Here is a 27,110-nt window from a genome sequence, read left to right as displayed (position 1 = left end):
AGGAGATTCTTTATTTTAAAATACATGGACCTCCAAATAAGGGCTAATCCGATAACCACCAAAGGTCCCAGGAATGGAATGAGCCATGAGAACCAAGACCAGATATCTAGTTTCCAGAAGAACCAATCAGCCCCCCCCCCCCCAGTTTTTATATTGTTCCTCATTGTCCCTAGCTGAGTTGATAATTTTCTCAGGGCTGTCCAAGACCTGACCTGACTCATTTACATAGAAGCAGCATTCTTCCACAATAAGGTACAAGTAACCCCCTCATTAGCAGTCAAAGGGTCTAAAACCAGAGGATTTTGAAGAACTGCTCCTCCCAGGGAATCAGACTGTCTCTGTGTTGCTTAGGGTGTGGAAGCCAAATCGGCTACTTTTGACTCAAGGAAAGAGAGGGTTCCCACGTATGGATAGGATGAGCTGTTCCTCCCATGCCTAACCCAATTCCCATAAGGATGCCAAGGAGGATGAGGATAGATATTGGCTCAGTTCTACAGGGGTGGGATACAAAAAGACTGGGTTTCTACTTGAGTGCCTGTTACACCCTGTGTTAGGGGTGTGAGGGCTGGTGAGTTGGGAAAGTGCTGATCAGGAACTAGGTACACGAAGGCGCAGTGCCCCTTCCAAGTGGGGGGTGAACCACAGAGGAAGTAGGTTCGAGAGTTGGGCTCCATGCAGGGCCATATGGTCAGTTGTCCCGGTGTAAGCAAAAATCCTAGGTATGGGACAGATTGTTGGTTAAGATGGGCTTTGGATGGGCGCCTGGGTGGCTCAGATGGTTAAGCGTCTGCCTTGGGCTCAGGTCATGATCCCAGCGTCCTGGGATCGAGTCCCGCATCGGGCTCCCTGCTCCGCGGGAAGACTGCTTCTCCCTCTGCCTCTCTCTCTGTCTCTCATGAATAAATAAATAAAATCTTTAAAAAAAAAAAAAAGATGGGCTTTGGAGAGGGAGACTCTATAACCTTTGTTGTTTAGGAAGGTGAGGATGGTGATGGTGTCAGAAATAGAAGTGGGCCCAGCAGGGCTGAAAAGGAGGTCATCCACAGGTTGGAGAGGGGTACTATTTGGAAGGGAGAGGCGGGAAAGATCTGATGCCAGAGCTGGTCCACAGAGGTGGGGGCTATCCCTAAGACCCTGTGGGAGAGGTGTCCAAGTTAACTGTGTTGGGCTAAGGTGAAAAGGTCTTGGGATTCTGGGGAGATGGGAATAGTGAAAAATGAGTCTTTAAGATCTAAGACACTGAAGTACATGGTGGAGGGTGGAATGGCGGAGAGGGGGTGTCTGGCTTGGGGAGGACTGCCTCATTGGTAATTCTGAGATCCTGAACTAATCTATAAGAACCGTCTGGCTTTTTGCCGGGAAGGATTGGAGTATTGTAGAGAGTTAGTAGGCTTTAATACATTTGAGGAAAGGAATTTGGAAATGAGGGACTGCAAGCCTCTTAAGGCCTCAGGTTTGAGAGGATATTGGGGTTTGGAAGGGAAAAAAGTAGGATCCTTGAGGTATATGGTGATGGGGGTGAGGTGAGTAGCCTTAACTGGTTTGGAGGTGTTCCATATGGACGAGGGACCTGGAGTCAAAACTGGAAAGAGTGAAGTGGGAGCAGGGTGTGTAGGTTCAGTAAGGAGTCCCAGGAATTGGGATTGGGGGTGTACGGGGTGCAGATGAAAGCGAGTCCCTAGGTTGGTCACAATGTCTTGTCCTGGCAGGGGGAGAGGACAGCGTGGCAGAACAAGAAAGAGATGGCTAAAGATTTGATCTCCCAGGGCACATGACAAGAGTTGGGTAGCTGAAGAAAGAATGCCATCAACCCCAATGACAGAGATGGGGGAGGGAAGAGAGGGTCCTGAAAATCCAGGGAGATCCTGGGGTGTGTCACTCCGTATCCTGAAGTCCCAAGAGATCAGCCACCAGGGATATGGCTGATCCTCTCTCCTATTTGGGCCCTGAGGACAGGTTTTGGGAGATGCCCTCCCCCCACTTTGAGGATGGGGTCGTCACTCTTCAGCGGCCAACCTGCTTACAGGAGGGGCAAGAGGTTTTGGGTGGCCCTTTTTTGTTTTTGTTTTTTTATTGGGACACTGTTTGGACCAGTGGCCAGGCTTACTGGCGTAACAAGCTCCTGGAGGGGGTTTGTTGAATGTTTGGGTCAAGCCAGCACGGTAAGACTCTTCTAGAATTGCTCCAGTGAGGGCAGTAGCCAGGAGCTGATAAGCCTGAGATCGTTTTTTGATATTTTTCTCTTTTCCTCTTTGATTTCCTCCTCTCTGCTGTTAAAAAACCTTGAAGGCCGGGTCTAGTACTTTGGATTGATGGTTTTGTGGGCTTTATCCAGTTTTTGAAGGTTTTTTTTTTTTTTTTTCCCTAATGTCTGGGGCTGGCTGGGAGATACAATGCAGAGCCAGGATCAATTTTCCTGCATGAGAGTTAGGATCAAGGTCGGTGAGTTTTTGAAGAGTCTCAGTGGGGCGCGCAGGTGGCTCAGTCGTTAAGTGTCTGCCTTCGGCTCAGGTCATGATCTCAGGGTCCTGGGATCGAGCCCCGCATCGAGCCCCGCATCGAGCCCCGCATCGGGCTCCCTACTCAGCGAGGAGCCTGCTTCTCCCTCTCCCACTCCGCCTGCTTGTGTTCCCTCTCTCGCTGTGTCTCTCTCTGTCAAATAAATAAAATCTTTAAAAAAAAAAAAAAAGAAGAATCTCAGTGAGGCGAGTGAGGAAAAGGGCAGGGTTTTTATCTGATCTTTGGGTGATCTCCCTTCACCTTTCCTAATTGACCTGTTTAGAAGCTGCCCATTTCACGCCTTCTAGAAGATGGGGACCATGTGGTCGAGTTTGACCTTGTCTCCAGAGGAGGGGTGGTTAATTCCAAGTGGGCTCGGCCAAGGGGACGGCCGCATTGCTGGGAGCTCGTTGTGCAGGCTGTCTGCAGCTCAGATCATCAGCACATTCAGTTGCCTGGGGCCAAATTCTGTTTCTTTCCTCTGGGATGGTACAGGTGGAGAGATTAACATATAGGTCCGTCCACGACAAATCAGAGGGAAGGGTGAGATACTCAGATTCCTTAGTGAATCTGGAGGGATGGGTTGAAAAAGAGCGAACCTTAGATTTTATAAGAGAAAGATCTGGCGTGCAGGAGGGAATGTGAACCCGAACCATGCCCCCTGCTCCAGCCACTTCGCCAAGAGGGAATTGGGAGCATTGGGAGGTTGGTAAGGGTGGCCAGAGGGCGTGTGGGCCAGAGAAGGATCTGAGGACGTGCAGATAAGGGCTGAAGGCGGGGAAGGGGTGCTGAAGGGTCTTGAGGGGAAGGAGGGGGGGCTGTGGAGGAGCCAAGGGAGGATCACCTGCGGGTGGGTGGAAAGGCGGAGGTCGGTCAGCAGAGTTGAAGTCTGAGTGGGGAGACCTGGGGAGAGGGAGAGGGGTCTTTGGGGAGATAGAAAGAGTATAGGGCAAGTAGTGGGAAGCTCAGGATGATGGGCAAGTTCAAAGAAAGCTTTGAGATGATGTTAGGGTGGCCGGTGAGCCTGGTGGCAAAGAATTGCGCGAAGAGTGGAGCACAAGCAGGACAGAGTTTATTCACTTTCCAAGGGAGGAGAGGGGCCAGACGTGGAGAGAGATGTCAGGCTCAGCTGCACCCCTGGGGGAGGATTGTGTGAGGAGGATGTTGACACTTGCTTGGCCCCATAGAGCAGGAGGTGACAAGTTTCTGCAGGGGGGAGGGCTCTTTCAGGGGCTCATCTGGGACGTGGTTTGCTAACTTGCTAGAAAAGAATATGCTTTGTTGTGATGGCCTAGTTTTTCTTTTCAAAGATTTTATTTATTTATCAGAGAGAGAGAGCACAAATGGGGGGAATGGCAGGCAGAGGGAGAAGCAGGCTCCCCGCTGAGCAAGGAGCCTGATGTGGGGCTCGATCCCAGGACCCCGGGATCGTGACCTGAGCTGAAGGCAGACGCTTAACCCATGGAGGCACCCAGGTGCCCTGTGGTGGTCTGTTTTCTGAGAACAAGGGGCACCATGACCTGGAAAAACAGAGAGTCAGGGCCAAGTCAGACGCCTGTGAGTTTTTGTCTGTAAGCTTGGCTGGGGAGGGGGCTTTGAATAGAATCCTTTCACCTTGCAAGTCCCCTATGTCTTTATTTTCTCCTTGTTGAATCCCTTCTGACCTCCTCTTCTGGCAAGCACATTCGCATCCCAGGGCCTCTGTGTTGGCCCTTTGCTCTACCTGAGCACCCTTTCCTCTTGTCTTTGCCCAGCTAACAGTTTCTTATAAGCTCCTCCCACCCCTACCCCTGACTCATGTATCTACTCCTCCAGAACCCTTTCCCTCCCCCACTAACTCCAGGCCCCTTCTGACTAACTCTTTGAGCTCTTCTGTAATTTTACCTTTTATGTGTTTGAGTCCTGGCTGCCTTCACCATCAGACTAGGGGAGCTCCTAAAAAGCAAAGCCTCTTTCCCACTGCCACCGCATGGACACAGTAGTCATGCAGTAAATGTGAGTGGTGTCTTCCCCTTCCCTGTGCCCCCATTCCACAGGAAGAAACCAGAGCCCAGAGAGGCCAAGTCACAGGGCAGGGTCACACAGCAGCCTCTGGTCACTACCGGGTTCCTGCTGGAGCTGGAACCCCACAGACCTGCAGGACCCCTCAGACCTGACTTCTCAACCCTCCGCTGGGTCACAGCTAGTGAGGGAAAAGGGGTGTTAGGGAGTAAGAATTTTCTGTCCCCCTTCTAGATCCTTCTAGCCGGACTAAGGATCAAATTAACATAAGACAGATTAACAGGAGAAAATAAAATTTAATTTCATACGTATGGGGAATCCACACAGACAAGGAACTTCCAAAGACGGGCAAAATCAGGTATATATGTCATTCTAAACTAAGGAGAGGAGGGGGGTAGGGGTCTGGGACTTCAAAGGGAAGGAATACAATTCATAGGAAGATGAAAAAGAGTAAATGTTCAGTAAACAAGTATATGCTGAGCCACTCAGAAAGAATGGGGCACAGAAGATTTTGATCAAATAGGCCTTGCTGGGTTTCTCCCTGTCTACCATATCAAGTTCACAATATGATGTAGTAATCTATTGGTGAGAGCTCTCATCCTGGGGCAGGTCCTCTGTTTACATTCTTTTTAGGCAGTTGTGAGGGAGGAAAGAGTTCTTCCTGAATCTGCTGGGTTTTGATTGCTTATTTTATTTTATTTATTTTATTTTTAATTTTTTAAAAGATTTTATTTATTTATTTGAGAAAGAGAGCATGAGTGGAGGGGAGGGGCAGAGGGAGAGGGACAAGGAGACTCCCTGCTGAGCGGGGAGCCCAGGCTCAATCCCAGGACTTCAGGATCATGATCTGAGCCGAAGGCAGACGTTTAACCGTTTAACCAATTGAGCCACCCAGGTACCCCTTACTGTATTTTTAAAATCAGAATATTTGATTTTTTTAAGTAGGCTCTATGTCCAACGTGGGGCTCGAACTCACGACCCTGAGATCAAGAGTCTCATGCTCTACAGACTGAGACAGCCAGGTGCCCCTTGATTGCCTTTTTTACTCAATATAGTCTTCATGCCAAAGCGGCCCATCTTGGGGTGGTTGGCCCTTGACCCCTACAGGGGCATTTTTAGGAAGGAGAGAAGTTTCTACTCAGCCACGTATGGGGGCTTGGGAGGAGAAACTGAACAGGTTGAATCCATCATATTGAGCAAACCTGTCCCCCATCACCATGGAAACACAGTCCAGGCCCCGGGGGGGGGGGATAGGGGCAGCACTGTTTTGGGACTTTCTGGTAGCCCGAGTTGGGGGTGGGAGTTGAGGATGGTGGTGGAGGTGAAGGCACCTCAACCCCTCTGACCGGTCTAGCAGGCACTAAGTTTTAGCCAGCACCCTTAGCCCGAGTGACTGATTAACTAAACCTTTTTTCGTATATTTATAGATCTTGCATTCTTTCCTAGCAAGAACAGAGCACTTCTGCACATCACCAGGTTCTCCTGCACCACCCCAGGAACCAAGGACCCAGAATCCCTTGCCGACCTGTGAGCCCCATAATAACGTGTGTAGCTGGCACCATTAAGACTGCACATAATTAAGAATTATCACAGGCCACTGCACTCCCTTAACTGATTAACTGCCCTAAACCCCTTGAAAAATCTCTGGGTCAGGCAAACCTTGGAGTTGGCCTTCCCCCCAGGTGGCCAGCCTCCTGAATAAAGCTCATATTCCTTTCCAATGAGAACCCATCTCTGGAATATTTGCCTTTCCAGATTCAGGAACAGGTTGGGGGGAGGACCCAGGAGGTCACGTGAGAAGGGTTTGCTTCTGGGAATCAGAATTCCCTGAGCAGCTCAGAAGCCCCGAGTAAGTCCAGGAACATTCCTGGAACAGTCCAGGACCTGCCCCAGGATGAGAGCTCTCACCAAAATGACTCAGTCATCCTGAAGCAACCCAATGAACTCCTCCTGGGCCCTTCTGCAAGCTGGCGACACGGAAGTGAGGAAAACCGGAACCTCGGCCTCTAGAGCAGAGGTTCTCACAGGAAGTGAATCTGTCCTGCCCCATGAAAGACTTGCTAATGTCTGAAGGCATTTTTTTATTGTCACAATGTGGGGGTGGGGTGGGGTGGGTAACAGTATGGGCATCTAGTGCGCGGAGGCCAGGGAAGTTGCTCAAGATCCTGCAGCACCCAGGGCAGCCTCCACGGCAGAGCCCAACGCAGCGCAAGACTCAACAATGCTGACGGACACAAAGGTCCCAGCTCCAGTGCAAAGGCAGGAAGTGGCCTGGACGATTGTTAGGATTCCAGAAGGACTTGGAGAAAGGGAGATAACAGAGGGGGAAGGGTTGATGGAGCCTGGGAGGATCCGTGCAAGTCCACAAAGAGTCTATCGAGACAGCAGCTCTGGATTTTGAAGAAGCAGAGAGGCTCTCTGGAGGAGGGGTTCCCAGACCTGGGTACTGCAGGAGGAATACGAGTTCGGACCGGGGTGGGGAGGAACACTGTGACAAGGGCCCGGCCTATGTGTGTCTGCAGATCCAGGTTTGAATCCCAGCCCCGAATAGTCTGGGGGATGGGATTGGGAGCTAGGACAGGATGCCCCCCTACCACAGCCTGGGTTTCCCCGCATTGGACCAGGTATCAGGAGAAGATGCAGTGAGGACAGGAGGGGAGATGAGACTAGATGAGTAGAATGCTCGGCCCACAGTGAGTGCTGATGAGGGGGTAGAGTCCTGTATGATGATCCCAGTGAAGAGGGCCAGGGAGGCAGGGAGATGGTAGCTGCCCAAACCCTAAGGGTTCCTGGGAACATTCTGGAGCAGGGAAGCTTGGGTGTGGATGTCAGTGGGTGTCCACCCTCAGCTGCAGGACAGGCTCTGGATGCATGGGGGTGACATAATGGCACTCACTCTAGGAACTTCAGAGTATGGTCTTTCTTTGCCCCCAAAAGGGGCGTCTACTTTTTGGAGGTCAAAGACTTCAGAAGTCAGTGAGCTTCCAGAAACCACGATACCAAGAAATAAGTACTCCCCACCCTATGCCCTGCCCAGCTCTGGGGGGAGGCCGAGTCGGTGGGGGGGGGGGGGGAAGGCAGCCCGGGGCCAAGCCCCCTGCTGGGGTCCATCCCTGAGACTGCTTCTTGTCCCCCACCCCACTGCTATCTCGCCCAGCTCCCCCTAACCATGCTGCCATGTGGCTCCCTCAAAACTGGTCTGGTCAGGGAAGCCTTGAAGGGGAAAGTCCAGGCTGTGGGCTAAGGAGACATCATAAGAGGGACTAAGGGTGGCCTGGAGGGGACAGAAGGGGGCCCCGCCCTCCTCCAGGCCAGCTCCCCACTTGGGGAGCCCTCTTTCCCTCCCCAAGACCCTTCTCTGTGCCCTGCCAGCTACCCTGTAGGCAGGCCACCTCCCCAGACCCCGGCCTATCCTGGGCTCCCTCCTTCCCTCGCGTCCCCAGCTTTCTTCTACCCCAGGCCACCCCCCTCTTACCGGCAGGCCTCAGGCCAGCAGAGCAATGAGGCCCAGGAGCAGGTACACAGGGCCCATCAAGGGGCTGAGTGCTTGCAAGGAGCTGCCAAAGCTGGTTTCCCCTTCCTTGCTTGAGGCCTCCTTCTCTTTTCTGGGGAAGATGTGGGGACAACTGAGGCAGCTGGTGGGCCTGCACCAGGTCTGGCCTTGTCGCCGCTCAGAATCTCCCCTCCTCCCCTACCAAGTCAGTGGGGAGGAGAGTGGGCAGTGGCCACTCAAGGCTTGTGTGACCAGAGGGACAAGGCTGGGCCTCAAACTTTACGCCCTGAGCAATGGGAATTTTCCAAGCAAAGGGAGTCCTGGGTCTTGGGGTAGGACGGGTGAAAGGGGCATGGTCAGGGGCTGTGGCTCGGACCTTAGTCGCTCTACCTCCTCCAAAGCGTCTTGCAGCTTCTGCTTCAATTTCTCAATCTCTCCTAAGGCGGGAGAGAATCAGGGGGCCATGTCAGCACAGTGACACGGGGGGCTGGACACGGCGTGACAAGCGGCCATATCCTTCGCCAGGATCTACCCCGGGACCTGACACCTCCTCCAGCCCCGCCTCATGCCACCCCACCTTGGAAACCTGGGGTACTCCCTTCCCACCCTCCACTGGATTCTGACCACTCCCCGGCGATCCCAACCCTGAGACATCCCCCCTTCAATGCTTGACCCACCCCTCTGGATCCCCCTCCATGGAACCCTGGCTTTGTGCTTTCTTACCCCGAAGCTCCTCTTTTTGGATGTGCTCCTCCTGACCTTGGGCCTTCTCCATCTCCAGGGAAGCTGACAGGTTCACCTGGGACAGAGGGGAGGGTCAGAGACTGGCGTTCTGGCCTGCGGAGCCGGGTAGCTGCTGCCCTGGGTCCCGGACCTCTTCCCCAGGCCCCATGGTCAGAGGGGCCCGGGGCCAAACCCCTTTCAGGTTTCCCTCCAAACCTCCCTGCACCCCGGTCTCCCACCTCCAAGAATGGCCACAACCTCCCACTCTCCCAGGGCACCTAAGGATGTAATCCCAAAATAGGGGATTTGAGGCCCCCCACATGGGAATTTGGAGGCTCCCCATGCCCAAACCCTAGGAGAAACTCTTAGACCTCATGGGCTATTGCCCAAGATTTAGAGGTCCTTCCCCAAACCCAGAACACGGGGATTTCCGAGCCCAAGTTAGATGTCGGTGGGAGTTTCAAGGTCCCCCATATCAGGACCCATGTGAAAGTTTCACAGTCTCCCAGGGATGGAGTGGATGTATCAAGAGCCTGACCCTTCTTTAGGACATGGTGAAGTCCCCATCCCAAAACCTAGATGGGATTTCTGCTGCCCAAGACTGGGGCAGAGAGGAACTTCTAGCTCTCCCGTAACAGGTTGGAGATTCTTCCCACATCCTAGTGGGGATTTGGGTGCTCTGGGGGGCGTTTTAAAGGCCCTGCCCCACACCAGCACTGCTGAGAAAGTTTAGCGGTCCCCCAAAGCCCAGCGGGGAAACTCAACTCCCATTGTGGGGGTCCAGGGACAGTTTCAAGTTCTATGTCCATCTCCATCTAGACCTGTGGGGGCCACGCAAGCGCCGGGCCCTCTCCGGGAGCTGCAGTCGCTTACCACAATCTGGTTGCAGGTGGCAGCCTGGTCCATGGTCCCTAGTAAGTCTTGCCGGGTTTGGGTTAGCTGGAGCTCCAGGAGACGGGTGACATTGCGACACTCCTGCTCTGCTAGGAGGCCATCCTTGCAGGCTTTACTGTTGGCCCTGACAGCAAAGACAATCAGGCCTATGAACAGACCCAGCACCAACGGGATCCCCAAGATCACCGGCCAGTTCTGCCTCCCCAGCCGATCTTGCAGCATTGACTCTGATTTGTCAGTGGGCACAGGCCAGTAATGGTAAAAGGTAGGTGCCATCTACATCTGCCCCTGGATGTGGTGAGCTTGGGCGGGAGTTAGGATGCTGGAACCTTCTAGTGGCTGGGGCTACCACCCCCTTATTAGCATAGGGCCGTCCTGACCAATGACAAAGTCGGAGAGAATCCTCTGACCTGGAGGATCTCGAATGGGCCATCTGCAGGCAGAAAAGAGTTTAAGGTTTCAGTTTCAATTTCTCAGGGAAAAGGTGGGTTGTTTGTGCTGAATTGAAACCTGGAGCTTTTCCAGTTTGGCGGTGGAGGGGGGTAGCCGGGGCTGCGGGGGGTGGGGGGGCGGGAAACACCCCATCTCAAGTTCCTGCCCCCTCTTCCGCATGTAACTGAGGCTGACAACTGCAGTTACTGAGGGTCTCATGCCTGTCAGCCTTGTGTTTGTGTGTCCCAGGACCTGAAGAGACAGCAGCTGTCGTTGGCTCAGCCCCAAGCTGGGGAAACTGAGGCTGAGAGGTGAGTGGTAGACTGGGGGCGGGACCTGGCTCTGACCCCCGAGGCCAGGTTTTGCGTTTAGTGTTCCCCATGGTGGTGACCCAGCAGGGGTTTGTCTAGCATCCCTGCGGCCACCGAGGGGACCACAGGGAACCATGGAGGGTGTCTGAGGAGGGACTGAAGGCTGGGGACCTGGAAGCCTATGCCGTGGGACCCCAGGACGCAGGCTGCAGTTCCCCCATTTGGCCACCAGGGCCACCCCAACCCACAGAGAAGGTCGCCTGGATTTCGTCCTGGCTCCCACAGGGAATACGCTCCCACCTCTAGAATCTGCCTCTGCCATCCCAGGACCCCAAGTAAACCCTCTCAACCTCAGTTTTCCCATCTGTGAAGTGGGGCAATAACAGGAGCTGCCTCATCGGGGAGGGGGGCGGTGTGGAGTTTCTAGCGAAGTGCTTTGGCATCCAGTAGGCGCTCAGGGGATGTGTGGGCCAGGGCAGGAGGAAAGGTGAAAAACAGTGAAATGTGGCCATGGAGCGAGGAGCACATTTTGAGGAAAGACAGTCCAGTCCATTTGGGATGGGAGTCCAAAGTGCCTGGGGAGTGCCCAGGGAGAGGCCTCAGAAGGGGGCTTGAGCCAGAGCTTCCTGCTGGACATCAGCCTGGTGGGAGGCTCCCACCCACTGCCTGTGATGGGCGGAAGGTTGGTTGTCTTGTGCTTTTCCTGTGGCTTCTTCAGCTACTGCCCGCCCACAGCGCAGACTCCAGCCCAGGTTTTGTTGTGTTGGCCGCTTCCAGGGGTGTGGTGAGCAGGGCCAGCGGCCAGGCAGGGCCACAGCGGGGGGCCCAGGCCTCCCAGAAGGGAGAAGCCTCTCTAGGCCCCCCGTTGGACGTGCTCTGCCTAGAAGTCCCCCATGAAAGCCACTCAGCAGCCAAAGAACAAGGGATGAGGGATGGTCTTGCTGAAGAGGCTCGGGGGAGCTTGGGTGTCACTTGAAAAGGGCCCTCCCTCCCTAGCCAGGACCCCAGGGGCAAACACAAGACCGTCGGCAGAGCTGACTTCACACTGTACTGGCCTTCAGACTTTGGGGTCAGTTTGGGATCACAGCTGCAGGTCAGAGGCCCAGGCTGTGTGTGAAGAGCCTTGCCTCCTGTAGGACCTGCGCAAGCAATTTCCTTTCGGCCTCGGTTTCTGGAGCTGTAAAATGGGGATGACAAAAATGAAACCTTTCGGTGCGCCCCTAAATTTTGCAACTGAGGAGAGTGCCTTACTCACCTCGCTCTCGTCCCAGCCCAGCAAACAAAAAGTTTTTCCCTCTAAAATTCCAATGGAAACAGGCCGCCATTTGTCTGATTTTAGCTTTGTTACTTTTTGTTAAGGATCGTTTTGTCTTAGGATAGTTTTGGATTTGCAGAAGAATAGTGAAGACGTACAAAAATGTTCTGTAGGCCCCTGTCGACCTCTGAGAGTCGTGGACCTGGGGCGGCGAAGGAACTGAGAAGAAGAGACGACAGTAAAGCGAGGCACAGGGGACCCCGAGCGAACAGCCCGAGGTCCTGAGGTTTCTTTTCCATAATCTAATATACCTTCTACAATGATATAGATCTATAATGATTTACAGCAGGGGCTTAGTAAGGCACATTCTTCCACGTACACAGGGTTACTTAAGTGAAGCAACGGGAGTGGAGAAGGAGTAAAGAAATCTGTAACTTGGCTGTGATCAATTAATTGTAAATACCATTGTACTCGGACCTTAACACAGGATAAGAGAACAAAGAAGGGAGTGCACAGTGTGCTCTTTACAGCTGGCTTCCTATCTACAAAACATCTTCTGCTGTGTACTTTAGAACAGACCACTCACATCCCAAGGGCATTTCACTCCGATCCTTTTGGGTTATTTTTAACCCTGCAATCTCGAGTTTTCTCAGAGATCTGGGAGTCTGAACGGACATGCACCAGTGGTTGTTGTGGTGTTCTGATTCCCACTGGCCCCCACTTCCAGTTTCTCTGATTCCTTTTTTTAAAAGATTTTATTTATTTATTTGAGAGAGAGAGAGAGAGAGCACATGCGGAGGATAATGTAGGGACACCAAAGAAACAAACTTCGTAAAGGGCAAAAAGGTCATCCACAATCCTGGGGCAGAGGGAGAGGGAGAGAGAATCTCAAGCAGACTCCTAGCTGAGTGTGGAGCCCGACTTGGGGTTCAATCTCACAACCCTGAGATCATGACCTGAGCCAAAATCCAGAGCGGACGCCTAACTGACTGAGCCACCCGGGCGCCCCTGTTGGTTTTTCTTAATGTCTTTTTTATGTCCTTTTAATGACCCCATGTTACATTTAGTTGTCACATCTCCTTAGGTCCTTCTGGGCTGAGATAGTTTCAGACTTCCTTGTTTTTGATGACCTCAGCAGTGTTGAGGAGAATCGGTCAGGTGTGTTGTGGGAAATGGCCCAGTTGTGATTTGTCTGGTGTTTTTTCAAGGTTGGCCTGGGGGTGACAGGTTTTGGGGAAGGACCACAGAGGTGAAGTGCCCTGCTTGTCACACTATGTCCAGGGCACATGCCATCAGCGTGGCTTTTTTTTTTTTTTTTTAAGATTTTATTTATTTATTGGACAGAGAGAGACACAGCGAGAGAGGGAACACAAGCAGGGGGAGTGGGAGAGGGAGAAGCAGGCTTCCCGCGGAGCAGGGAGCCCGATGCGGGGCTTGATTCCAGGACCCTGGGATCATGACCTGAGCCAAAGGCAGACGCTTAACGACTGAGCCACCCAGGCGCCCCATCAGCGTGACTTTTCACGGTGATGTTGACCTGGATCACCTGGCTGAGGTGGCCTCGTCGGGTGTCTCCACCGCGAAGTTACTCTCTTCCCACCCCCCGGTGAGTGCTGTGCCCTGTGGAAGGAAGTCAGCGGGCACAGCCACATCTAAGCCCACATCTGGGGCAGGATGGAAGAGCACACACGCAGGGCTTTTTCTTTTTGTGGTTCATCTTGAGAGGATAATGTAGGGACACCAAAGAAACAAACTTCGTAAAGGGCAAAAAGGTCATCCACAATCCTGCTCCTTCCACTCAGCTCTTTTATCTCTTACTGTTCATTAAACTACACATATATTTCATTGTGTTGACCAAACGCCTTACCTTGTTGTGTAATGCCTTACTCTTGAGATGTTTTCAGTTGTGCATGACTCTGGGTGGGTGACAGAGGTCATCTCTAGGCTTGTAGGAAGGCGGTGGCCCAAGGGTTCTCACTCAGGGGCGATTCTGTCCCCAGGGGATATCTAGAGACTCCTTCCTTTCTCCCTCCCTTCCTTCCTTCTTCCTGCCTTCCTTCCTTCTTCCCTTCCCCTCACTTCCCTTCCTTTTAAAGATTTATTTATTTGAGAGAGAGCATGAACGGGAGGGGGAGAGGGAGAGAGAATCTCAAGTAGACTCCGTGCTCAGCATGGAGCCCTACGTGGGGCTTGATCTTAAGACCCTGAGATCACGACCTGAGCGGAAACCAAGAGACAAACATTTAACCGACTGTGCCACCCAGGTGCCCCTGGAGACAGTTTCAATTGTCATGAACTTCATGTTACGGTTGAGTGGAAGGGTGCTGCTGGCATCTGGTGGGTGAAGGCCAGGGGTGCTGCTCAGCACCCCACAGTGCCCATGACGAGAAGTCCTGGCCTGGTCCTGGTGCAGGTTTGGGGTCAGCTGGGCTCAGCCCCGCTCGGCCCCAGGGCTCCTGCACTTGCCGAGCCTGCTGGCTTATAGGATGGCTGTGACCGCGGCTGTCCCCAGCTGCTCCGAGGACGTGACAGGCACTTAGCTCAGCGCTTGGCTCCTCCCCACTGCCCTCTCAGTTCGTCCGTCCGTGTCATCCTTTGAGAAGTTGTGGATCTGGTGTGGTCTTTCCTTAGACTGAATTCCCAGGAGTGGGCTTACTGGGTCCCCGGGGACACATGGCTCCCTGGCTCTCACTTTCCCTAAAGAGCAATTCAGAATTTAGTCTGTTCCTGCCCCTGCAGGGAGTGGACGCTCGGCTCTCCACATGTCAGACATGCTGTTTCCTTCCAGCTCCTTCCCGCCCCCGTCCCAGCAGCACCTGGTAGGACAGGCCGGCTCGGGGAGACCTCCACCCAATGTGGCCATTTCCCTGGGTCCACGGTTCAGTCAGCGCCGGCTTCTTGGTCCCGGCCTCTCGCCCGGCCCCAGGGCTGCGTGTTGGCATTCAAAGCATGTTTCTTGTTGGAGAAGGTCATCCAGCAGATGTGCGGGTTGGTTGACCAATGAGCTGGATCCAGGTGCTTGGAGGCTGCTCACCCCCTCCCCTGTCCCTGGAATGCACCTTCTGCTAATTTTTCCCACACTAGGAGCCACTTCAAGGACACAACCTTAGAGAGGGCCAGGTGTTGTTGAGACCATCTGGACTGTATATGTGGGTGAACCCTGCTGAGGTCTCTGCAGAAACTGTTAAGATTCTGGTGGGCGGGTGAAGAGATCTCCCCATCTTGCTGCCACCCAAGACAGGCCTCATGAGTTAAATTCCCGTCCTTATTAAACCTGCCACCTACCTGATCTGAAGCAGTCTGCCTTGTTCTTCGGTCTCTCCCTGCCCTCCGTGTATGGGGCTAATTTCAGATCTCACCTGGGGAGCTCCCGAGGTTGGGAGCCAACCATGGGCAGACAGCCAGGAGACCAGAGGAATGGGCCTTGGGGAAGAGGCACCTCCAGGGAAAATGCCAAGTTGGCCATCGACCTGTATGTGGGGAGGGGTGACTTACTTGGAGGTCAGATGCCTGTGGACTGCTGTGTGTCTGGGACGTCCCGAACACACAGGCTGGGCTAATGCGCATAGAGGCCTTACGTTGGAGACTTTAGCATGCTGTTTTGCAAAGCTAGGAGGCTGCAGACGGCTGGGTGGGTAGTGGACCCCTGCTACCAATGAAGGCAAAGCAGTCCCAGCCAGTGGGGCAGCTCCCAGTTCAGGAAATGTGCAAGATAAGAAAATATACTCCCGCTGAGCTTATCGAAATGGCTGCCAAATCCCAGCCAAAGGCCAGGGAAAGTATCCAGGCGTGGGTGGTGCACCGATGGGATCCAGGGGCCGATGGAGTTTCTCTTACTGGGCAGGAGGCTGAGAAAAGGAGCAGCACCACTACACACCCCGCCCTCTGATGGCCCCTGCGTGGTGCTCAGGGAGCTCAAGGGACTCACTTCCTGGGGCGCCTGGGTGGCTCAGTAGGTTAAGCATCTGCCTTTGGCTCAGGTCATGATCTCGGGTCCTGGGACTGAGTCCTGCATCGGGCTCCCTGCTCAGTGGAAACCTGCTTCCCCCTCTCCCTCTGCTGCTCCCCCTGCTTGTGTTCTCTCTCTCTCTCTCAAAGGAATAAATAAAAAATCTTAAAAAAAGAAAAAAGCACTCACTCCCTCATAGATTAGATTCTTCTAGCCTGCAGGGAGGCTTGGCTCAATGAGGGGGACCTCCCTGGGCATGGGGCCCTGGAAATCTATAGAAAAGGTACAGCAAATTCTTTTTTTTTTTTTTTTAAGATTTTATTTATTTATTGGAGAGAGAGAGACAGAGATAGCGAGAGAGAGCAGGAGCAGGGAGGGAGAGAAGCAGGCTCCCCGCTGAGCAGGGAGCCCGACGTGGGGCTCCATCCCAGGACCCTGGGATCATGATCTGAGCTGAAGGCAGATGCTTAACCAACTGAGCCACCCAGGCGCCCTGAGAATATGGAGAATCTGAGGTTTTTCTTTCTCCAGTACCAGAGAGCACGCTGGGCACTGACATCCTACAAGGTCAAAGTCTGCAAACCTCTAACTGAATTCTGGAAGCCAGCCATCGCCACGAAAGAGTGGTACTGTCAAATGCTATAATTGCCCAAGGGGCATAAAAAAATAGGAGAGACTATTCAAGAACTGCACCTTGGGGGCGCCTAGGTGGCTCAGTCGGTTAAGTGTCTGCCTTCGGCTCAGGTCATGATCCCAGGGTCCTGGGATCAAGCCCCACGTCAGGTTCCCTGCTCAGCGGGGAGTCTGCTTCTCTCTCCCTCTGCCCCCTCACCCTTGCTCGTGCTCTCTCACTCTCTCTGTCAAATAAATAAATAAAATCTTAAAAAAAAAAAAAGAACTGCACCTTGCCCCCAGTGCTTTCGACAGCCCAATATGGCCAGTAGAAAAAACAGATGGCTCATGGTGGGTGACTGAGAATTGAACAAGGTGTGGTCCCCCATCCATGTGGCTGTGCCCAACACTGCCACCATCTTGGATACCTTGGCCACGGTCCTATGAGTGTATCTTGCCAAGCGGGACTTAGCAAATGCCTTTTCCAGTATACCCCTGGCCACTAGACACAAGCTCAATTTGCCTTCATGTGGGAGGGACAACAATGGACCTTTCAACACCTTCAAGGCTACCTGCCAATCCCACCATATGTCATGGGATGGTAGCCCAAGACTTGTCCCTGTTCTCCTTCCCCACATCCATAAAATGGGCCCATTACACTGATATGATGCTGACATGTAAAGACCTGCCTCTGCTATGGGACACTCTGCAGACTTTGCTGGAACATCTGTGAGTCGGAGGATGTGTGGTGAACCTGCAGGAAGCTCAAGACCCAGGCACCGCCATTCAGGTTGAGCCTCTCACGAAGGGAGAGCATATCACGGTAAGAGCTTCTCTGCCTAGCAAGGGGTGGGTTGAGAACATGTCCCATTGACTCACCTCCGCCTTGGTTCAAACTCCCACTTTGACTAAGGCATGCCTATTTGCAGCACCAGAGCACCCTATCTACCAACCCGTGGCACCTAGAAAGAAGCTGCTGCTAGGCCCTGTAGAGGATCTAGATCCTCCAGATGTCCCCGCCCCTATTCCTGTGGTGGCCCCTGTGGCCTGTAGGGAGCGAGGGGCACATTTCCGCTGATGGCTGGTGTACAGAATGTTCTAGTCGGGGTAGCCTACCCACGTGAGTTACCGTCATTGGTCAGCTCCACACTGACACCATCTGAATGGAAACAGGAACAAACCACAGCAACCAGCAGGTTCAGCTCAGAGCTGGTTTGGCTGGTGATCTGGCTGGTGACTGATCCTCAGAAGCTCTGTTAACCCTTAGCCCTGATAGTTGGGCTGTTTTAAAAGGATGAATCCGGGCGCCTGGGTGGCTCAGTTGTTGGTTAAGCGACTGCTTTCGGCTCAGGTCATGATCCTGGAGTCCCGGGATCAAGTCCCACATCGGGCTCCCTGCTCAGCAAGGAGCCTGCTTCTCCCTCTGACCCTCTCCCCTCTCATGTGCTCTCTCTCATTCTCTCTCTCTCAAATAAATAAATAAAATCTTTAAAAATAAATAAATAAAAATAAATAAAAGGATGAACCCTATGGCTTGGACAAGGGAAAGCTGAGAGGTGGATGATCATGAAAAAGCCTTTGTGGGGTTAGGGTATGTGAAAGACATCTGGGTTCACCTGCAGGAGACGAGGAAACCTCACTCTCTTCCACATCCAGGCGCTGAACACCCCCACCCCCTCACCGGCATTCAGAGAGCTGATGCCCCAGCCCAGGTAGGGTCCCTGGCCACCAACCTTTCAGTAGATACCACAGATTGGGTGCATAGGAAGAGTGGCCACTGTGACACCTGGGCAGGATGGTGTGTTGCCAAGGACACCAGATTGCCCTTGAAATCCAGTGACTTGGTTAATGGAATATCACGTCCTCTATGTTCTAGAACAATGCCTAAGACAACTGCCAAAGGAGTCGTCCTGGGCCATCCACTGGAGTTCCCAACCAGTAAGGCATTGGCAAGTTGATTACATTGGCTCTTTCCCTCTGAGGGAGGGTTTTGTTTTGTTTCTTTAAGTTTATTTATTAAGTAATCTCCACACCCAGCGTGGGGCTTGAAATCAAGACCCTGAGATCAAGAGTTACATGCTCTACCGACTGAGCCAGCCAGGCGCCCCTGAGTGAGGGTTCTTTTTTTTTTTTTTTTAAAGATTTTATTTATTTGAGAGAGAGAGAGTAAGCTCAAGCAGGGGGAGTGGCAGAGGGAGAGGGAGAAGCAGGCTCCCCACTGAGCAGAGCCCGATGTGGGACTCCATCCCAGGACCCTGGGATCATGACCTGAGCTGAAGGCAGATGCTTAACCGATTGAGCCACCCAGGCGCCCTGAGTGAGGGTTTGAACTATGGTTTGGTTTGCAAGGTCTTTGCATCGGGACTAACCCAAGCTTTCCCCTGTCACCGTGCAAAGCAGGCAATAGGGGATTAGAGAAACTGAGTATGATGTATGGAAATCCTCATCAAATAGACAGTGATTGCGGTCACATTTTAAGGGTCATGATGTGCAAGACTGGGCAGAAGAACAGTGAATGGAGGCTCCATCCTCCCGCAAACCACAAGCAGCAGGGTTGGGATAAAGGAAGAATGGACTATTAAAGCAGCAGGTTAAATCACTAACAGGTAAAGCCACTTTGGCCAGGTGGACGAAGGGACTGTTGCAGGCTTAATGCATTTGAATGACCAACCAACCACCCCATCTGCCAGTCTGGGGACCCCTGCCGAAGCACCCAATTCCAAAAAGGTATTAGAGTCTCCAGAGATAACAACTGCCCTGACTCTCACGGTGGATCAACGCGCTGGGCTGCTGAGGACACCAAGCCCCATCCCGCCTGGGAGAGGCATTATCTCCTGGAATTTACAATGGGATGTCCCACCGCGATGGGTGAGTTACTTCACCCCCTGAGTGAGGGGTATCTACTTGATCTCCACCAGGATCCTGTTGTTCTGCTGTTAAGCCAGATCTGTGGAAACCCACTGTACCTGGAATGGAACACGCACCAGAAAGAGGGGAGAAGACAGGGGTCCTGAGCACGTCCTGCCCCTAGTCCCATTTCCTCACGCCTGACAGCGCTGCCTCCCCGGCCACCAGGTCCGGTCCGATATGCACAACCTGGCCAGGTTCCTAAAGCTGTAGCAGCATTAACAAGACTTCCCCATACAAGTTTCTATTACATATCTGTCTTTTTGGCCTTAGACTTCTGCTGCCCCTGGGGTGTCTGGTCACGGGATGGGCACCTGAGGGAAATACCTTTCTACAGGGGGCCCACTTGTGTGCCTGGCAAAGGAATTAATCCACGCTAGTGGGTATGCGGGCAGCCACCCCTCTTTAGCTTGTCAGGACTGCTGTGGTGGATACAACTCCTCCAGGGAGGGGAGCAGAAGGCACTCAAGCAGTACATTAAGAAAGCATAAGCTAGGGCGCCTGGGTGGCTCAGATGGTTAAGCGTCTGCCTTCGGCTCAGGTCATGATCTCAGGGTCCTGGGATCGAGTCCCGCATCGGGCTCCCTGCTCCTTGGGAGCCTGCTTCTCCCTCTGCCTCTCTCTCTCTCTCTCTGTCTCTCATGAATAAATAAATAAAAAAAAAAATTAAAAAAAATTAAAAAAAAAAGAAAGCATAAGCTAGGACAGGTGCTGTTAATTCAGCTGATATTACCAATACTGAGCCAGAAATCTGGCCTGTGGCACATCTCTCAATAACATTGGGCATTGGGTATTCTTTCTGTTGACTGAATGAAACAGGCAGCCCATCCGAAGGGTCCTAAAAATATCACTCTCAGAGCCTTAGGTGGCATCACTCAGATTTGGGATGGGTTCATGTGGCTTACCCCGGCTTATGGACAGGTGAGCACTCATGTACCTCAATGTGGGGAACAGAAAAAAAAAACCAACAACAACACTCTAAACAGAACCAACCCAAGTACACCAGGGATATGGGATGGACATCACTGTAACATAAATCCAAATGGGACCCGATGATTGTGTGGCTCAAATCTTTGGCTTGGTTTCCACCTGGGTGGTTGGGCCGCTACACCCTGGGGTCTCCCAGAAATCTGCTCCACAGTAACAAAAGTTGCCAATCTCCCCCTCCTCAAGCGCAGATGGGCACGTTGTTTTCCACTGGTATGATCACTTGGTCGCCATGTTTGTTCCGTTCATTGGCCTGGAGGAAGTTATAGCTCACATAGACGCCCTTACTAAGTTCACCCAGTAAAGCCTTAAATGATAGCCAAAAAAGCCTGTCCTACCAAACCCTGAAATGTCCCTAATGAGAAAAGCTGTCTGCCAAATTAGGACGGACTTGGACATGACTGTCTTGCAAGGAGTCCACCTATGCCATTATCCAAGCAGAACGTTGTGTGTTCGTATCTGATGAGTCTGCTAATGTATCATCTTTATTACAGCACATGAGGACGCATGTGAATGCCCTGAGTGATCCCACCCCCAGCTTAGGGACTTAATAAATGGATGGTTTGGATCATGGGAGTGTCCTGGTGGAAAAAATGGTTACTTATTTTGGGAGTCATTATCTCAGTCTGTGTTTTATCTCGCATGTGCTTAGATTGCTGCTGGGGTATCTGCCTCCAAGGCAGCCAGACAGCCACCAAGCAAGCCACCCCTCCATGCTAATTGAAACCCCTTCTCATTATTGGGTCACCTTTTCCAGGACATTTGTTTCTTTTTTTCCGATTTTATTTATTTATTTGTCAGAGAGAGAGAGAGAGAGCACAAGCAGGGCAGAGCAGCAGGTAGAGAGAGAAGCAGGCTCCCTGCTGAGCAAGGAGTCCAATGTGGGACTTGATCCCAGGACCCTGGGATCATGACCCAAGCAGAAGGCAGATGCTAAACCGACTGAGCCACCCAGGCATCCCAGGATATTTGTTTCTTATGGGCATTGACATTTGAATGTCATGTATTTTTCACATGTCACTAAGTACTCTTTTGATTTTTCCCCCCTTCAATCATTTACATATATAAAAACCATTTTTAGCTCGCGGGTCGTATAAGAGCTAGAAGTGGGCCAACCCATGATATTGCAGAAAATGGAGAAATATAGAAGAGGAGATAATACTCTGTTCCCTAATTTTCCGTATTTTCCCCTGAGGGGTGTAAAAGCATCCGTATTAAGTGTTTTATATCTCATTGAAAAAAACTAATTGTGTCTGGGAATCATGGAGCAGGCAGTTAGTTAGACCCGAGCTGGAGGCAAGGGCGGCGATAAATAGGTCACACATTAGAAGCCTGGGGGCTCTCTTTGTGGCTTTGTGGCAGCGGGCTAGTCGACCAAGAAGCACAGGTGCAGAACCTGTGGTCGCCTCTCCAGTCTGTACCCCAGGGTGACTGCCTAGGTTCATTATAGTATATTTACACCGTGGTTTCTACCCCCACCTCACGCCCCCCTGCGGGGGAAGATGGCCACGACACTTCCGGCAAGACGCGGGAGAGCCCAAAACTCCCCCTCCCAACCGGTAGGAGGAGTCCCTTAGATGACCGGAAACCTCAGTAGCAGACCCCCGTAGCTATGCTCATAAACATAATAGGAAAAGACACCCCTATAGCCTCAGGTCAGTTGCCATTTCTGGGCCTGCCCGCTCTCCCACCTCCAGAGTGTGCGGTTCTTCATGAACTGCTTTGCGCTTGCCACCTTCCTTCTGCCTGTCTTTACTCAAGCGCGGATCCTCGGGTAGATCTTCCGTGGGGAATCCAAGAACCGAGACTCCATTCACACAACGCAGAGTCTCCCACCAGTAACACGAACAAGTCCTCAAGTTACACAAGATTTCATGGCTCATGGCGGCCCGTATTTTTTGTTATTTAAACGAATCCCTGCATAACCCATGAAAGTTTCAGTTTAGGATGACTTCCTAGAACTAGAATTGTGCTTTTTTTTTTTTTTTTTTTGAGAGAATGAGAGAGAGCATGAGAGGGGAAGGGTCAGAGGGAGAAGCAGACCCCCCGCTGAGCAGGGAGCCCGATGCGGGACTCGATCCCGGGACTCCAGGATCATGACCTGAGCCGAAGGCAGTTGCTTAACCAGCTGAGCCACCCAGGCGCCCTAGAATTGTGCTTTTTCACATTTCTCCCCTAGAAGTCCATGCGTGTCTCTGGAGAGGCTGATGCCGCAAGGGATTCTGGGGAGCGTAGTTCTGGTTTAGGGCAAGCCCAGACTTCTGGCGCAGAGCTGGGATATCGGAAATAGCCGGCGGTGAGAAGGTAGCGACCCAATTTTCCGCAAACGTCGCTCACGGGCGTGCCTGCGCGACGTACGGGGGCGTGGCTTCCCTTTCCCACACGATTGGCCAGCTGTCTTCCGGGCACGCGCAGACGGCTCTTTTGACCCCCCCCTCCCCGCGCCTTCCCTATGGTGTCTGGGATTTGTAGTTCAGACTCCCACCCTAATTCAGCCGCGGGTCGGCGGCTCGGAGTTCCGAAGCCGTCTCCGCCTTCGGCTCTTGGCTGGGAGGATGGATCCAGGACCCGGGACCGACACGGCGCCGCTGACTGGCCTGGCCTGGTCGTCGGCCTCGGCGCCTCCGCCGCGGGGATTCAGTGCGGTGAGCGACGTCGGGGGCCCGGGGATTAGTGGGGGCAGAGGCGGCCGCGTCGGGGAAGGAGCCCGGTCCTGACTCCGGTCCACGCCCTAGATCTCCTGCACCGTGGAAGGGGCGCCCGCCAACTTCGGCAAGAGCTTCGCGCAGAAGTCTGGCTACTTTTTGTGCCTCAGTTCTTTGGGCAGCCTAGAGGTAAGGGGCGCCTCCTTCGGCATCCCCGGGCTCCGCCCACTCCCCGTCCTTTTGCGGGGCCCTACGCCAGGCGCGCTGTCCCCGCTGCAGCGTGACTGTCGCTGTGTCCTCCCCTTCCTCCCCCTCAGAATCCGCAGGAGAATGTGGTGGCCGATATCCAGGTCCTGGTTGACAAGAGCCCCCTCCCACCGGGCTTTTCCCCCGTCTGCGACCCCCTGGACTCCAGTGAGGCCCGCGTCGGAGGTTGGGGGTGGGGTAGGGGGCCGCGTTGGGGTCCCTGTGGGTAGGACCAGGGACGGGTGGAGGGACGACAGGTGCTTGTTTTCGGAGCCTCGACCGCCCACTCGATGCACTGGGTGATGACCGGGTTGGCTGTGGAGTCGAGCCCTGTTCTGGGGCGGGGCCGCATGCCCTGCCCCGCGTAAAAATGTGCCATTGGCACAGCCTCTGACCTAGAGTAAGGGTTGTGACCTGTTTTATTACTGTTCCTGCTACATCTTACACCGTAGCCAAGCCGAACCACGGGCCATTTCCAAGCTTTTTCCTTTCCAGGCTTTTGCACACACTGTTTCCTCTGCCTGGAGCGCCCTTCCGCGACTCTTCCCGCTAGCTAATACTTGGTTTTCCTTCAGGTCTCTGCTTAGCTCCCCCCAGCCCTCTCTTCCGGCTCCTGTAGCCCTGGTGCTGCCCTCCCAGCCCTGACCGCCTGGCTTTCCAACCACCTGGCTCCCCCTGCCTCTCACTGTGACTTGTCATGTGTATTTGACTCTCAGGGTGTATCTCTTGATATTGGAGTTGGCAAACTTTTTCTGCACAGGTCCAGATAGTAAATAGTTTAGGCTTTGCGGGCCAGATAGTGTCATTGCCCCCCGCTCCTCCCTCACCAATCCTTTAAAAACATGAAAACCATTCTTAGCTCATAAGCCCTGCAAAAGCAGATTTTGGACATCCTTTGGCTATGGGCCAGAGTTTGCTGATCTCTGGATTAGAGGACTAAGGAAAAGTGAGGTTTGCGGGGCCAGGATGGGCATTCAGTTCTGTCTGATTCCACAGATGCCCACCCTTGCTGTAGGTGCCCAGGGTCACCCCATGAATGCCTCTCCATGTCACCAAAGATAAGCCTGCCCCAGCGGCTCTTAAAGGCTACATGGAGTCCCCTCCTCTGGCTCTACCATTCTTGATTTAACCGTTGACCTAAAGCTGTCCAGGGAGCTGCCTTAAACAGCGCCCTGGCGAGCATCATCCTGGAGCCGTCTTTGGGCCCCTTTCGCTGCTTCTTCCCTCTTCTCACTCCCTTGCACCCCCCCCCCCACTCCCAGAGGCCTCTGTGTCCAAGAAGAAACGCATGTGTGTGAAGCTGATGCCCCTGGGGGCTGCAGACACGGCCGTGTTCGATGTCCGGCTGAGTGGGAAAACCAAGACGGTGCCTGGATACCTGCGAGTAGGGTAGGGCCACCCCCAGCCTCTGGCCTCCTTTGCCCTCCAGCTCCCATATCTGCCCTGCTGACCCTCAGGGACTGTCCTGAGTACCTTCTGTCACTTCCCTGTGCCTCAATTTCCACAGGTTAAAAACAGGGCTAATTGCATCAGTCTTATAAGGTTCTTGTGAGGAGTGAGTTGATGAGTCTGAAGCACACAGTTCTGTGATCGGACCCAGCACTATTAATTCGGATGTTGCTCAGGGCGAGGGCTAAGATAGAAGGCAAATCCCCCAAAGGGCTGGGGTCGTCCTCTTGGGCCAGGACCCCTCCCTACTTCTCTTTCCTTCTAGGGACATGGGGGGCTTTGCCATTTGGTGCAAGAAGGCCAAGGCCCCAAGGCCGGTGCCCAAGCCCCGAGCTCTCAGCCAGGACATGCGGGGCCTCTCCCTGGACCCGCATGCCCAGCCCAGGTGAGTGCTCAGGCTTGGGAATGGGGCAGCCGTGGGGGGAATTAGGCCTGACCTGCGCTGTCCTGCCTCCACCAGCAAGGGTGGCTTTCCAGAGCGGACCCTGTCCAGGTTAGGCTCTCGGGCGTCTACTCTGCGGAGAAGTGACTCCATCTATGAGGCTTCCAACCTCTACGGCATCTCAGGTGAGTGCCGAGCAAGAAACTGAGGCACTGGGGTGGGGCAAGACTGGCTCAAGGTGGGATAGGCAGGAAGGGGTGGGGCCAGGGTTGGAACCAGGCCTGGGCCTCCCCAATATTTGCAAAGACTAGGGAGAGCCTGGGGTTTGGGGCTGGGCCTCTCTGGTTGGGGTGGACCGCAGGCAGGCCGCAAGCTCCCTGTGTCTCAGCCCCTACCCTTATCTGCTTTCCTTAGCCATGGATGGTGTTCCCTTCACACTGCACCCCCGGTTCGAGGGCAAGAGCTGTGGCCCCCTGGTGAGTCTCTGTTGGGGGAGCCTGGGTCTTTCCCTGCCAGTTGCCTTCCTAGGGGTCAGGATGCAGAGGGTCATCCATGTACCCAGTGCCCCAGCACAGAGGCCCATGTTCCTGGGTTGGAGGAGGCCGGAAGCTGGAGGGTCTTAGTCACAGAATGGGGAATCGGGAGGAACAACTAGATGCTGGCTCAGGAGGCTGTGGCAGGAAGGATGAAGGGATGTTCAGGCAAATATTGGGGGAGGCCCTCCTTGAGGATGAGGGAATGGAGTTCCAGGTTAGGGTCCCCACCCAAGACTGACCTGCCTCTGCCCACCAGGCCTTCTCTGCCTTTGCCGATCTGACCATCAAGTCGCTGGCAGATATTGAGGAGGAGGTGGGTGCGGGGCCCAGGATGGGGTGCTGGGGGACCCCCACCTTCCTGCTACCCCAGTCTCCCCCAGCCACATCCCATCTCCCAAGGGCTGGAGCTCGCTAAGTCCCTAATTGTCTTCACCCGCTCACCCTTCCTCAGGCACCGCTGTGGCCCCTCACTCACTCTGTGTTCTCCTTGCCCCCAACACTGCCCCCCCAGTATAACTACGGCTTCGTGGTGGAGAAGACAGCAGCTGCACGCCTACCCCCCAGCGTCTCGTAGCTCTCGGTCAGCCCCAGGGAAGAGCCCCCTGCCCGACACCCCCACCACCCCAGGACTGGCAGCCACCCCGCCCTGCAGCATCTTGGGAACCTTGGCGGCGCAGGGCGTTCTAGAGCCTCAGCCACCCAACAGAGCCACAGCCCTGGAGAAGGAGCAGGACCGACCGGTCTGCTTGGTGATGGGGTCTCTCGCCCCCGGGGCCCTGCAGGGCAGGGGTGGGGGCTGGACGGAAACCAGTGCCTTCAAGTCATTTGTGTCAAAACTCTCTGGTGCCTGGAGGCCACGCGGGCGTCCTCCTGGCAATAAACACCACCCTGTGCCCACTGTCTGGAGTCCCGATCCTGGCTGCGGGTCCTCTGTGGCTCGAGGTCTTTGCCACGCACACCCAGCACGAGTCGGGGGCAGATGCCCACCCAGTAAGCAAAATCGGGGAGGGAGGCAGCACTGCTGCCCCTCCCAGAATATTCCGCAGAGGGGGAGACAGGCTCAGTGTGTGACTGAGTGGGCTTGTAGATCACAGAGAAGACCGGGTCTGCCCCTCCATCACTGCTCGTAGCAGGAATAATAGTTTCAGTTACGTTTAGATCCTGGGGAGGGGATCAAATCCCCAACACCTGATGCACAGTATCTCGTTTGGTGTTCCCACACCCCGCTATGAAGCCCTGGTTTTGCACATCTTACAGATAGGGAAACTGAGGCAGGGGCAGCTAAGGTCACAGCTGAGATGTTCTTTTTTTACAGATTGTATTTATTTGGGAGAGAGAGCGCGAGCATGAGCAGGGGGAGGGGCAGAGGGACAAGCACACTTCCCTCTGAGTACGGAGCTGGATGTGGGGCTTGATCCCAGGACCCTGAGATCATGACCTGAGCCGAAGGCAAAAGAAGCTTAACCACTGGAGCCACCCAGGCGCTCCCACAGCTGAGATTTGAATCCAGAGCCTGCTCTCTTCACCTTCAAGCTGTTCTATGTGTCTTTTTGCTCTGCTCTGTGATGGATACATTCAGTCCATTCTCATTATTCACTGTCCTTACGTTCTATAACGTTGCAGTGAAAACTGAGTCAGGGAATACTGGATTCTGCAGCAAATACAGAAGTAGGTTCCTGCAAGCCTTTGGTCACATTTTTCTCAAGCAATCAATCCGTGACCTTGTTTTGTGTGTGTTTTTGTTTAATACATACTGCTGATTGGTTAACATTGAACTCCTGACCATCTG

At 53.6% G+C, this 27,110-nt stretch overlaps 2 protein-coding genes across 8 annotated transcripts; one reads left to right on the top strand and one right to left on the bottom strand.

Annotated features, from left to right (window-relative positions):
- Positions 1-3,808: 3,808 nt before the first annotated feature.
- On the bottom strand, positions 3,809-9,946 carry BST2 (bone marrow stromal cell antigen 2). Of its 4 annotated transcripts, none has more exons than XM_034998522.1 (5): positions 9,590-9,941; positions 8,717-8,792; positions 8,370-8,430; positions 7,976-8,105; positions 6,564-7,363 (listed from the first exon to the last, which is right to left on the bottom strand). In XM_034998522.1, exons 1-4 carry the CDS (start codon positions 9,884-9,886, stop codon positions 7,985-7,987), a joined length of 555 nt encoding a protein of 184 aa, XP_034854413.1. In that variant the 5' UTR covers positions 9,887-9,941; the 3' UTR covers positions 6,564-7,363; positions 7,976-7,984. The 4 variants fall into 4 exon arrangements, with proteins under 4 accessions (XP_034854411.1, XP_034854413.1, XP_034854412.1 ...); XM_034998521.1 differs by having other exon boundaries at positions 6,564-6,946; positions 9,590-9,940; XM_034998520.1 differs by lacking the exons at positions 6,564-7,363; positions 7,976-8,105 and adding an exon at positions 3,809-4,019 and having other exon boundaries at positions 9,590-9,946.
- A 271-nt stretch (positions 9,947-10,217) lies between these two features.
- Positions 10,218-26,219, top strand: MVB12A (multivesicular body subunit 12A). 4 transcript variants are annotated; one of them, XM_034998519.1, is made up of 11 exons: positions 10,218-10,353; positions 16,882-16,992; positions 22,559-22,708; positions 22,799-22,897; positions 23,026-23,122; positions 24,217-24,343; positions 24,669-24,788; positions 24,864-24,970; positions 25,200-25,261; positions 25,578-25,634; positions 25,833-26,219. In XM_034998519.1, exons 3-11 carry the CDS (start codon positions 22,619-22,621, stop codon positions 25,893-25,895), a joined length of 822 nt encoding a protein of 273 aa, XP_034854410.1. In that variant the 5' UTR covers positions 10,218-10,353; positions 16,882-16,992; positions 22,559-22,618; the 3' UTR covers positions 25,896-26,219. The 4 variants fall into 4 exon arrangements, with proteins under 4 accessions (XP_034854410.1, XP_034854406.1, XP_034854409.1 ...); XM_034998515.1 differs by having other exon boundaries at positions 22,243-22,708; XM_034998518.1 differs by lacking the exons at positions 10,218-10,353; positions 16,882-16,992 and adding an exon at positions 22,254-22,367.
- Positions 26,220-27,110: the final 891 nt, after the last annotated feature.

This window comes from Mirounga leonina, unplaced genomic scaffold (genome assembly GCF_011800145.1).
Source record: "Mirounga leonina isolate KUSES-001 unplaced genomic scaffold, KU_Mleo_1.0 Mir_94, whole genome shotgun sequence".
Taxonomy (NCBI): domain Eukaryota; kingdom Metazoa; phylum Chordata; class Mammalia; order Carnivora; family Phocidae; genus Mirounga; species Mirounga leonina.
The sequence above is the reverse complement of the archived record's forward strand: the minus strand, read 5'-3'. Positions and strand labels throughout refer to the sequence as shown.